At 34.5% G+C, this 13,343-nt stretch overlaps 1 protein-coding gene across 1 annotated transcript in view; it reads left to right on the top strand.

Annotated features, from left to right (window-relative positions):
- Window positions 1-13,343, top strand: part of LOC127705481 (uncharacterized) — a 166,390-nt gene that overhangs the window by 80,443 nt on the left and 72,604 nt on the right. Inside the window, exons 5-6 of the mRNA XM_052209797.1 lie at window positions 1,876-1,974; window positions 4,521-4,622. Coding sequence (XP_052065757.1) covers window positions 1,876-1,974; window positions 4,521-4,622 — 201 coding nt within the window. The remainder of the gene's footprint in view (window positions 1-1,875; window positions 1,975-4,520; window positions 4,623-13,343) is intronic.

Here is a 13,343-nt window from a genome sequence, read left to right as displayed (position 1 = left end):
CATAGCAATGACACTCGTATACTCAACACCAACATGTGACATAGCAATGACACTCTTATGCTCAGCACCAACATGTGACATAGCAATGATACACTTATACTCAGCACCAACATTTGACATAGCAATGACACACTTATACTCAACAAAAACAGAAATGACACTCTAATACTCAGCACACACATGTGACATAGCAATGACATTCTTATACTCAACATCATCACATGACATAGCAATGACACTCATATACTCAACACCAACATGTGACATAGCAATGACACTCTTATGCTCAGCACCAACATGTGACATAGCAATGATACTCTTATACTCAGCACCAACATGTGACATAGCAATGACACACTTATACTCAACACCAACAGCAATGACACTCTTATACCCAGCACCAACATGTGACATAGCAATGACACTCTTATACTCAGCACCAACATGTGACATAGCAATGACACACTTATACTCAACACCATCATGTAACCTAGCCATACCACTCTTATACTCAACACCAACATGTGACATAGCAATGCCACTCTGATACTCAGCATCAACATGTGACATGGCATTGATACTCTGATACTCAGCATCAACATGTGACATAGCAATGACACTCTTATACTCAGCACCAACATGTTACCTAGCCATACCACTCGTATACTCAACATCAACATGTGACATAGCAATGACACTCTTGATACTCAGCATCAACATGTGACATATCATTGACACTCTGATACTCAGCACCAACATGTGACATAGCAATGACACTCTTATACTCAACACCATCGTGTAACCTAGCCGTACCACTCTTATACTCAACACCAACATGTGACATATCAATGACACTCTTACACTGCTCAAAAACATGTGACATAGCACAATGCAAACAAAAAAATACAGACATGGCTTATTAAAGTTCTTCACTTATACTCAACACAACATATGCCATTGCTATATTACCATAATATTATTCTGAATCAACACAAAATACTGCTAATCAGACAGGTTTAATGAACAAAAAATATTTGTTAGAATTATATAAAGTGGGGTCTCATTTTTCCTGTCTCATTAATCCGACTTAGAAAATATAACTCTTTTTTATTTTTCTTGAAATTATTTTTTTTTAACTTTGATCATTCATCATTGTTAATCAGACAGATTTAATAAACAAAAAAATATTTGTTAGAATTATATAAAGTGGGGTCTCATTTTATTCGTAACACAGAACTGAATCAAATAGTAAACGTTTTATTTTGTTTCTTGACGAAAAATTATTTTGTTCACATCTGATTTTTATTGAAAAGTTGATGAGAAAAAGTTGTGTTAACATCTTTAGTCAAATAATGTTAATTCTACAGATCTAATGTAAAACATCTTTTAAAAATAACAAATACTTGACAGAATTATATAAAGTGGGGTCCTATTTTTCTTGTCTCTTCGTACTGAATCAGAAAATATAACTCATTTTTATGTTTCTTGAAAAAAGTTTTTTTTTAACTTTGATCATTCTACTTAATTATTGTTAATCAGACAGATTTAATGGACAACAAATATTTGTTAGAATTATATAAAGTGGGGTCTCATTTTAATTGTCTTGTCCAGCTGAGTCCATTGATATAAATATTGTTTACGTTTCTTGTAAAAAAAAATGTTTTAACCTGACAGTTCTGATGGAAGTTCTGACATCTGACAATAAAACATGTTGTTTATTTGTTGTTTATGTAGAATATAAATACAAGTGTGACTGGTCATTTTATTCAGTTTTGACCACTGATTCATGTGATATATATTTTGTTTATATTTATTACACAACATTGTCCAGTTTATGACATAAGTTTTGATGTCTGTTATATGTTGATATTACAGAGAGGAATGACACCATTAATGTTGGCTGCTGAGAGAGGACACCTGGAGGTGGTGACGTACCTGGTCACTCACGGCAGTCAGTTAGAAGTCACAGACTGGGTAATGATAGATATAATCTACTTACTCTGACAAAAATTCACTTTATACAGAATCTACACAAAATCATGTTGTTAATCTGACAGGTTTAATGGACAACAAATATTTGTTAGAATTATATAAAGTGGGGTCTCATTTTATTCGTAACACAGAACTGAATCAGATAGTAAAGGTTTTATTTTGTTTCTTGACGAAAAATTATTTTGTAAACATCTGATTTTAATGAGAAGTTAAAGAGAAAAAGTTGTGTTAACATCTTTAGTCAGATAATGTTAATTCTACAGATCTAATGTAAAACATCTTTTAAAAATAACAAATATTTAACAGAATTATATAAAGTGGGGTCTTATTTTTCTTGTCTCTTCGTACTGAATCAGAAAATATAACTCGTTTTATATTTCTTGAAATTTTTTTTTTTTTTAACTTTGATCATTCTTCAGAATCAACATAAAATCATATCATTAATCGGACAGTTTAATGGACAACAAATACTTGTTAGAATTATATAAAGTGGGGTCTCATTTTAATTGTCTTGTCCAGCTGAGTCCATTGATATAAATATTATTTAATTTTCTAGAAAAAAGTTTTTTTTTTAACCTGACAGTTCTGATGGAAGTTTTGACATCTCACAATAAAACATGTTGTTTATTTGTTGTTTATGTAGAATATAAATACAAGTGTGACTGGTCATTTTATTCAGTTTTGACCACTGATTCATGTGATATATATTTTGTTTATATTTATTACACAACATTGTCCAGTTTATGACACAAGTTTTGATGTCTGTTATATGTTGATATTACAGGATGGAAGTACACCATTAATGTTGGCTGCCTGGGAAGGACACCTGGAGGTGGTGACGTACCTGTTCACTCACGGCAGTCAGTTAGAAGTCAGAGACCCCATGGTAATGATAGATATAATCTACTTACTCTGACAAAACTTCATTTTATACAGAATCTACACAAAATCATGTTGTTAATCAGACAGGTTTAATGGACAACAAATATTTGTTAGAATTATATAAAGTGGGGTCTCATTTTATTCGTAACACAGAACTGAATCAGATAGTAAAGGTTTTATTTTGTTTCTTGTCGAAAAATTATTTTGTAAACATCTGTTTTTAATGAGAAGTTGATGAGAAAAAGTTGTGTTAACATCTTTAGTCAGATAATGTTAATTCTACAGATCTAATGTAAAACATCTTTTAAAAATAACAAATATTTGACAGAATTATATAAAGTGGGGTCTTATTTTTCTTGTCTCTTCGTACTGAATCAGAAAATATAACTCGTTTTAATGTTTCTTGAAAAAAGTTTTTTTTTTTAATCTGTTTTGATGGAAGTTCTGACATCTCACAATAAAACATGTTGTTTATTTGTTGTTTATGTAGAATATAAATACAAGTGTGACTGGTCATTTTATTCAGTTTTGACCACTGATTCATGTGATATATATTTTGTTTATATTTATTACACAACATTGTCCAGTTTATGACACAAGTTTTGATGTCTGTTATATGTTGATATTACAGTGGGAAAGGACACCATTAATGTTGGCTGCCTTGGGAGGACACCTGGAGGTGGTGACGTACCTGGCCACTCACGGCAGTCAGTTAGAAGTCACAGACGAGGTAATGATAGATATAATGACCTTACTCTGACAAAACTTCACTTTATACAGAATCTACACAAAATCATGTTGTTAATCAGACAGGTTTAATGGACAACAAATATTTGTTAGAATTATATAAAGTGGGGTCTCATTTTATTCGTAACACAGAACTGAATCAGATAGTAAAGGTTTTATTTTGTTTCCTGACAAAAAATGATTTTGTTAACATTTGATTTTAATGAGAAGTTGATGAGAAAAAGTTGTGTTAACATCTTTAGTCAGTTAATGTTAATTCTACAGATCTAACGTAAAACATCTTTTAAAAAATAACAAATACTTGACAGAATTATATAAAGTGGGGTCTTATTTTTTATGTCTTGTCGTACTGAATCAGAAAATATAACTCATTTTAATGTTACTTGAAAAAAAGTTTTTTTTTCTATTTGATTATTCTACTTAATCAACGTTAATCAGACAGGTTCGATGGACAACAAATACTTGACAGAATTATATAAAGTGGGGTCTTATTTTTTATGTCTTGTCGTACTGAATCAGAAAATATAACTCATTTTAATGTTACTTGAAAAAAAGTTTTTTTTTTCTATTTGATTATTCTACTTAATCAACGTTAATCAGACAGGTTCGATGGACAACTAATACTTGACAGAATTATATAAAGTGGGGGTTGCTATTATTTATCTTGTTACACTTATATGATTAAGAGTTTACTATTTTAACCTGTTTTGTTTTACTGAATCAGAAAATATATATTTAATTTATATATCTTAATCTACCATTTAATAGTTTATACACAAGTATAATTATTTATTATCTTACCCGATGTTATATTTCTTACATGTAGATAAATTGTTTGACTCCTCTCTTGATTTATTATCAAACAACATTAACATGTTTATATTTTTATATTGTTATAGGATGGAGAAACAGCTTTACATTATGCTGCTCAGTATGGACGGATTGATACAACAAAATGGTTAATAGATCAAGGATGCAGTCCTTGGGTGAAAACAAAAAAGGTAACATTTAGTTTTATTCTTATTAGATAGATAGATACTTTATTCTCTAAAAACTAAATACAAGTCAACAGAGAAAGTAGAATTACAATATAAATACAAATACAATAGTTGAGGGTAAACAGATGCAGTACGATAATGTAAAATGAAGTACAATTTTATGATGACATACCTGTATAATCAACGGTTAAACTAAATATGAAGAATCAGTCTGGTGCTTTACATTTACATGGAGGGACTAACCTTTATATTAATATATTTAGTGAATAAAAACAGTTTTCTTAAAACTGATTGTTTTTTATTATTCAATATCTTTATTAACAAAAAATGTCTACATTCTAAATTCATATATAGAACAAAAATTCACTTGATATGATGTGAACCAAGTATTTAACATGGTGTAGGGATTAACCAGTGTTCCCGCCTGCCCTTGGTGCCCTTACCCTCGCCCATCTGCCCTCCATAGGAAAAAAATGCACCCCTCTGCCTTTTCAAATAATTTACATGCCTATCGGCATTTCCGGTAAAATTGTTACCTGATTGTGTAACACTCCAATTAACTGACAATGGCATAATGTTAAATACCTAGCCTTTGGCAGTTTTATAACCTCTGTTAATGATTGTTTACTGCTAATTAGAGGATTAAAGATAATAAAACAAATACTAGATATTTAATACAGAATGAAAATGTCCACATGTTATCCATTTGTACATCATGTTCACCTGAAAAACTTTATTAGTCCCCTAATGACGAAGTCAAAGGGGACTTTAGGTTTGCACTCTGTCTGTCTGTCTGTCCGTCCGTCCGTCTGTCAGTCTGTCCATCCGTCAGTCCGGCAACTCAGCTTTCCACACTTTTTTTCTTCGTTCTTGAAAATATTGATTTGATATTTAAGTCTCCCAAACGAAGTTTGGGAAGACTTATTGTTTTTGCTCAGTTCTTATTATTATTATTATTCTTCTTCCTCTTCCTCTTCCGCCGCTTTTAAATTTGAACTTGTCCGCACCTGTTCTCCAAAACCGCTTGTCAGATTAACTTAGGATTTCACAATATGTTAGACTAACATGTCTAGTGGTGCAATCAGGGTTTTGTTTGTGCAATGCGGTTTATAAAGGGGTACTTTGAGGGGCAAAAACAAAAGAGGGTTTTACTATAGAACCCTATGGGATTTTATTTTTTAAAATTTTCAAATGATTATAAATTGAAAACCGTTTGTGATAGACACAATCTTTTTAATTGAAAATGTTCTAAATGATAAAACCCATTAAATGAAATACAGGGTTAGTCCCCAGGGGTCACCCCCACCCCTGCCATTTAAGAATGTTCTAATACCTTGTAAGTGGTCAAGATCCCCACCCCTAAACCATATATATTCTGGTTTGTCATGCTAAGATGGTTTGAATGATATACAGGGTTAGTCCCCAGGGGTCATCCCGACCCCCTGCCATTTGAAAAAGTTCTTATATCTTGTAAATGGTCGAGATCCCCACCCCTAAACCATACATATTCTGGTTTGTCATGATAAAGCACATGAAATGAAATACAGGGTTAGTCTCCAGGGGTCACCCCCACCCCATGCCATTCAAGAAAGTTCTAATATCTTTGTAAGTGGTCAAGATCCCCACCCCTAAACCATATATATTCTTGTTTGTCATGCTAAGATGGTTTGAATGATGTACAAAGTTAGTCCCCAGGGGTCATCCCGACCCCCTGCCATTTGAGAAAGTTCTAATATCTTGTAAATGGTCGAGATCCCCACCCCTAAACCATATATATTCTTGTTTGTCATGATAAAGCAAATCAAATGAAATACAGGGTTAGTCCCCAGGGGTCACCCCTACCCTATGCCATTTAAGAAAGTTCTAATATCTTGTAAGTCGTCAAGATCCCCACCCCTAAACCATATATATTCTTGTTTGTCATGCTAAGATGGTTTGAATGATATACAAAGTTAGTCCCCAGGGGTCATCCCGACCCCCTGCCATTTGAAAAAGTTCTAATATCTTGTAAATGGTCGAGATCCCCACCCCTAAACCATATATATTCTTGTTTGTCATGATAAAGCAAATCAAATGAAATACAGGGTTAGTCCCCAGGGGTCACCCCCACCCCTGCCATTTAAGAAAGTTCTAATATCTTGTAAGTGGTCAAGATCCCCACCCCTAAACCATATATATTCTGGTTTGTCATGCGAAGATGGTTTGAATGATATACAGGGTTAGTCCCCAGGGGTCATCCCGACCCCCTGCCATCTGAGAAAGTTCTAATATCTTGTAAATGGTTGAGATCCCCACCCCTAAACCATATATATTCTGGTTTGTCATGCTAAGATGGTTTGAATGATATACAGGGTTAGTCCCCAGGGGTCACCCCCACCCCCTGCCATTTAAGAAAGTTCTAATATCTTGTAAGTGATCAAGATCCCCACCCCTAAACCATATATATTCTGGTTTGTCATGCGAAGATGGTTTGAATGATATACAGGGTTAGTCCCCACGGGTCATCCCGACCCCCTGCCATTTGAGAAAGTTCTAATATCTTGTAAATGGTCGAGATCCCCACCCCTAAACCATATATATTCTGGTTTGTCATGATAAAGCACATCAAATGAAATACAGGGTTAGTCCCCAGGGGTCACCCCCACCCCCTGCCATTTGAGAAAGTTCTAATATCTTGTAAATGGTCGAGATCCACACCCCTAAACCATATATATTCATGTTCGTCGTGTCTCGAACATTTGAATGATGTATAGGGTCAGTCCCCAGGGGTTCCCCCCACCCCAATGTTCTAGTATCTTTTAAATGGTCGAGATCCCCTCCTCTAAACCATATATATTCTGGTTTGTCATGCCAAGATGATTTGAATGATAAACAGGGTTAGTCCCCATGCATCACTAATGCATATAACTTTACTGGACCAAACCAATTTTCACTGAACTTTGTCCAATGTCAGGCGACACTGGGAATTACGAATTATGGGAGCTTCGTTTGGGAGACTTCGTAACAGCATCCTGTTACAATCATTTCTTGTTGGTATATAGTTTTATCATGACAAGTTATAGATCAAGTTCGAATTTTGTTCCGGTCTGATAATTTAGTCTAGAGTTATGGTCCATAAAAAAACTCCATAACTAATGTTAGAGTACTATGTTAAACCATATAATCTGTACAAAGGGAGATAACTCATTTTTAAAAAAACATTCTTTGGTAAATTGTTTGAGGAATTTTGTGGCAGGTTTATATGTTATTTTGTATAAACTAATTTTCTGAATGCTACATGTATATATATATATATTTTTTTTTATTAAGTGAAATCCTTTAATTAGATAATAATCTATTTTTATTAAGGTATATATTTCATTACATTACATTGTGTAGATAAAAGTTGTTGACATTTTATAGGTAAGTTACAAATCTATATTAGTTTGTGACAAATAAAAGAAAAAATATTTGGAACTATTAATTAGGGCCCCGCCGAATGGCGGACGCCCTATAGTGATCAGTCTGTCCCTCCGTTTGTCTGTCCGTCCGTAACAAATTGTGTCGGTAACAAATTGTGTCCGCTCTATATCTAGAGAACCGTTATGATTTCAAAGTTTATACTTGACATGTATATTAACCAACGGTGTGTCATAATGTATGTACAACTTCCTAGGTCAAAGGTCAAGGTCAAAAACTTTGGTTTTAGTTGACAACCCCATGTCCTATGGTAAAGATCGTGTCCGCTCTATATCTTGAGAACCGTTATGATTTCAAAGTTTATACTTTACATGTATATAAACCAACACCAGAGGGTGTGACATAATGTATGTACAACTTCCTAGGTCAAAGGTCAAGGTCAAAAACTTTGGTTTTAGTTGACAACCCCATGTCCTATGGTAAAGATAGTGTCCACTCTATATCTTGAGAACCGTTATGATTTCAAAGTTTATACTTGACATGTATATAAACCAACACCAGAGGGTGTGTCATAATGTATGTACAACTTCCTAGGTCAAAGGTCAAGTTCATAAACTTCGGTTTCAGTTGACAACCCCATGTCCAATGATAAAGATACAAATTTTTTACCACACATTATTCACAGCGGGGCCCACAGAGATGGCTCCCATCTCAATGATATCTAGTTGTATTTGATTGTAATTTGAAAATAGATATACATTGTATTACATCATATCTAATGTTAGAGTGTTATAGGTTTTCCACACTTTTTTTCATCATGCTTGAAGATATTGATTGACAAGTGGTAAATAGTTTTATCATGACAAGTTACAGATCAAGCTCAAATTTTTGTTTCGGTCTGATAATTTTGTGCAGAGTTATGGTCCTTGGACTTGAAAAAATTCACTCATATATTCAGTTTTCCACACTGTTTTTAGTCATGCTTGAAGATATTGACTTGATATTTTCTTTTTGTTTACACCATGACAAGTTATATAACAAGTTAGCATTTTGTTCCAGTATAATGAATTTTTACCCGGTAGGGGACTATGTATTGCCATGCAATACTCTCAGAATTCTTGTTTAAGTAGGCATAAAATAAAAATAAAATGTTAAACAGTTTTAAACTCAAACCACATCTTCCTATATCTATATGCTTAGTTTTGACTAAATTGGTAAAATTGTTTTGTTTCATAACCTTGAAATTTAAAGAAATTCGTATTTTGAACATAAACAAATTTACATCACTTCCTGTTTTTATACGCCCGTTTACGGGACGTATTATGGTATACCGTTGTCCGTCTGTCCGTCCGTCCGTCTGTCCGTCCGTCGTCAACATGTCGGACATTAACTCAAAAACGCTTTCACCAATTTGCATAAAACTTTGGTGAATTGTTTATATCTATTGACGTGAGCTCCCTTTCGTTTTTTATAAATTTTGAATTTTACGTTTCTGAGTTATGGGGTTTTATTCATTAAAAAAAGGGGGATTTTCCAGTTTTTGGACAATAACTCAAGAATGCTTTCACCAACTTGCAAGAAATTGAGGTGAATTGTTTATATTTATTGACATGAGGTCCCTTTTGATTTTTATAAATTTTTGATTTTACGTTTCCGAGTTACAGGGTTTTATTCATAAAAAAGGGGGATTTTCCAGTTTTCTGACAAAAACTCAAAAATGCTTTCAGCAGTTCTTATGAAACTATGGTGAATTGTTTATATCTATTTAAGTAAGCTCCCTTTAGAATTTTATAAATTTTACATTTGACATTTCTGAGTTATGGGGTTTTATTCATTAAAATAGGGGGGATTTTCCAGTTTTCGGACAATAACTCAAAAATGCTGTCAGCAATTCTCATGAAACTTTGGTGAATTGTTTATATCTATTGATGTAAGCTCCCTTTTGATTTTCATAAATTTCTAATATGACATTGAGAATTAATTGAACTTTATTTGTTTATAGTCTGACAACAGTTTACTAAGTATTGCGCAACAGCACAGTGTATTGCACAACAGCAAGAAATCTTTAATTGAATATAAATTCAATTCATATAACCAATTTCAAGTTCTTTGACTACATTTATTCAGAAACCTGTAATATGTCAAATATTTAATTACAATCCAAATTCAGACCTGTATCAAGCTTGAATATTGTGTCCATTTTTGCCCCAACTGTTCAGGGTTGGACCTCTGCGGGCGTATCCAGCTGCGCTCAGCAAAGCAGTTTTTATTACTTCTTGTAATCCTCCTTTCATAGGAGCACTTAACAAGTGCCTTTATTAAGTCTCCCAAACGAAGTTTGGGAAGACTTATTGTTTTTGCTCAGTTCTTATTATTATTATTATTATGGCACCCTCAACTGAGTTGGGGTGACGTATTGTTATTCTACGTTTCTTTTTTTTTTTTCTTATTTTTAGCTCACCTGGCCCGAAGGGCCAAGTGAGCTTTTCTCATCACTTGGTGTCCGTCGTCTGTCGTCGTCGTTAACTTTTTACATTTTGAACTTCTTCTAGAGAACCACTGAATGGAATGAAACCAAACATGGCATGAACGTTCCTTATGAGGTGCTGACCAAGTGTTGTTACTTTGAAGCGGATCCATTATCCAAGATGGCCGGCAGCGGGGGACTTAGTTTAACATTGGACCCTATGGGAAATACATACAAATGTCTTCTTTTAGAGAACCACTGAATGGAATGAAACCAAACATGACATGAATGTTCCTTATGAGGTGCTGACCAAGTGTTGTTACTTTGAAGCAGATCCATAATCCAAGATGGCCGCCAGTGGGGGACTTAGTTTAACATAGGACCCTATGGGAAATACATACAAATGTCTTCTTTTAGAGAACCACTGAATGCAATGAAACCAAACATGGCATGAATGTTCCTTATGAGGTGCTGACCAAGTGTTGAAACTATGAAGTCGATCCATAATCTAAGATGGCCGCCAGCAGAGGACTTAGTTTAACATAGGACCCTATGAGAAATACATACAAATGTTTTCTTTTAGAGAACCATTGAACGGAATGAAACCAAACATGGCATGCATGTTCCTTTTGAGGTGCTGACCAAATGTTGTTACTTTGAAGCTGATCCTTCATCCACAATGGCCGCCAGATGGGGACAATGTTTAACAAAGGACCCTATGGACAATACATACAAATGTCTTCTTTTAGAGAACCACATACTGAATGGATTGAAACCAAACATGGCATGAATGTTCCTTATGAGGTGCTGACTAAGTTTTGTTACTTTGAAGCGGATCCTTCATCCATGATGGCCGCCAATGGGGGGACTTCCTTTAACATAAGACCCTATGGGAAATACATTCAAATGCTTCTTCTAGAGGTGCACTGAATGGAATGAAACCAAAACCTGTCATAAATGTTTCTTATGAGGTGCTGATGAAGTTTTGCTACTTTGTTGCTGATTTACTGTTCAAGATGGCCACCAGGATTTTTTATCAAATTACAGGACCAATATTAAACCAAATTTGGCCTCACTCATTATTAGGGTATCTGTTATGATTTTAATCTATTTTTACATGATTTCCAAAACCAAAGTAGAATCAGGTGAGCGACACAGGCTCTTGAGAGCCTCTAGTTATTATTCTTCTTCCACACATTTTGTCCATCGTGTTTCTAGGAATTTAATGGACCGATGTTGATGGAACTTTACTATAATGAAGACCCCTAAGTTGTGCACCTTGGTATGGAATGGTCCAAGATGGCCGCCGTTTCCATGGAAACAGCAAAAATGCGAAAAAAATCAAAGTGTACCAAATGGATAGAAACTTCACAGAAATGGTAACTGGCATGTGCTGATTTGCAGTTTGACTTTGGAATTTCAAAATGGCCGCCGTTACCATGGAAACTGCAAAAATTTCAAAAAAATTTCAAAATGCTCCAAACTTATTGAAACTTTACAAAAATGTTAATCAGCATGTGTAGATGCACTCTTTGACTTTGGAATTTTCAAAATGGCTGCCGTTACCCTGGCAATGGGGGAAGGGTGCCATCCTTTATTGCTAGCAATTGCAAATCTAGTTATTTTTCTTCCACACATTTTGTTCGCACGACTTTTCGAAATCCAATGGACCAATGTTGATGGAACTCTACTATATTGAGGACTCCCATGTGAAGTTGTGCACGAAGCATGGAATGGTTCAAGATGGCGACCGTTTCCATGCAAACTGCAAAAATGTGAAAAATTTTCAAAATTCTAAATCCTTCATTATAAGACCCAAGTGGATGAAACTTTATGGAAGTGTCACCTGATATGCCTAGATGTGCATGCAATATTAAGAAGTTCCAAAATGGCTGCCATTGTCATGGAAACAGGGCGAAAGTTTAACATTGAGCCTATGGAAAAATACATAAAAGCTACATTTTCTTTAGGAATATTTCATAGAGATCAATGAAACTGTATTGATATGTAACATGGCATGTGCCAATGTGGCGTCTGCTTTTGGAATTTTAGAAATATCTATCATTACCATGGAAACATAAAAAATTTCAACAAATTTGAAATGCTCCAAACTTTCTGAAATTTACAGTAACGATAACTGGCATATGTAGATAAGATGTTCCACTTTGGAATTTCCAAAATGGCCGCCGTTACCATGGAAACAGCAAAAATTTTAAAAATTTCAAAATCCTCTAAAACTTAATGAAACTTTACATAAATGATAATTTGCATGTGTAGATGCGCTCTTTGACTTTGGAATTTTAGAAATGGCTGCCGATCGCCTGCCAATGGGGGAAGGGTACCATCCGTTATTGCTAGCAATTACAAATCCAGTTCTTCTTCTTCTTCTTCCTCTAGATCTTCCTCTTCCGCGTCTTTTAAATTTGAACTTGTCCGCACCTGTTCTACAAAACCGCTTGTCAGATTAACTTAGGGTTTCACAATATGTTAGACTAACATGTCTAGTGGTGCAATCAGGGTTTTGTTTGTGCAAGGGGGTTTATAAAGGGGTACTTTGAGGGGCAAAAAGAAAGAAGGGTTTTACTATAGAACCCTATGGGATTTTATTTTTTAAAATTTTCAAATGATTATAAATTGAAAACTGTTTGTGACAGACACAATCTTTCTAATTGAAAATGTTCTAAATGATAAAGCACATTAAATGAATTACAGGGTTAGTCCCCAGGGGTCACCCCCACCCCTGCCATTTAAGAAAGTTCTAATATCTTGTAAGTGGTATAGATCCCCACCCCTAAACCATATATATTCTGGTTTGTCTTGCGAATATAGTTTGAATGAAATTCAGGGTTAGTCCCCAG

The sequence above is a fragment of the Mytilus californianus genome, unplaced genomic scaffold (genome assembly GCF_021869535.1).
Source record: "Mytilus californianus isolate M0D057914Y unplaced genomic scaffold, xbMytCali1.0.p SCAF_6, whole genome shotgun sequence".
Lineage (NCBI taxonomy): Eukaryota > Metazoa > Mollusca > Bivalvia > Mytilida > Mytilidae > Mytilus > Mytilus californianus.
The sequence above is the reverse complement of the archived record's forward strand: the minus strand, read 5'-3'. Positions and strand labels throughout refer to the sequence as shown.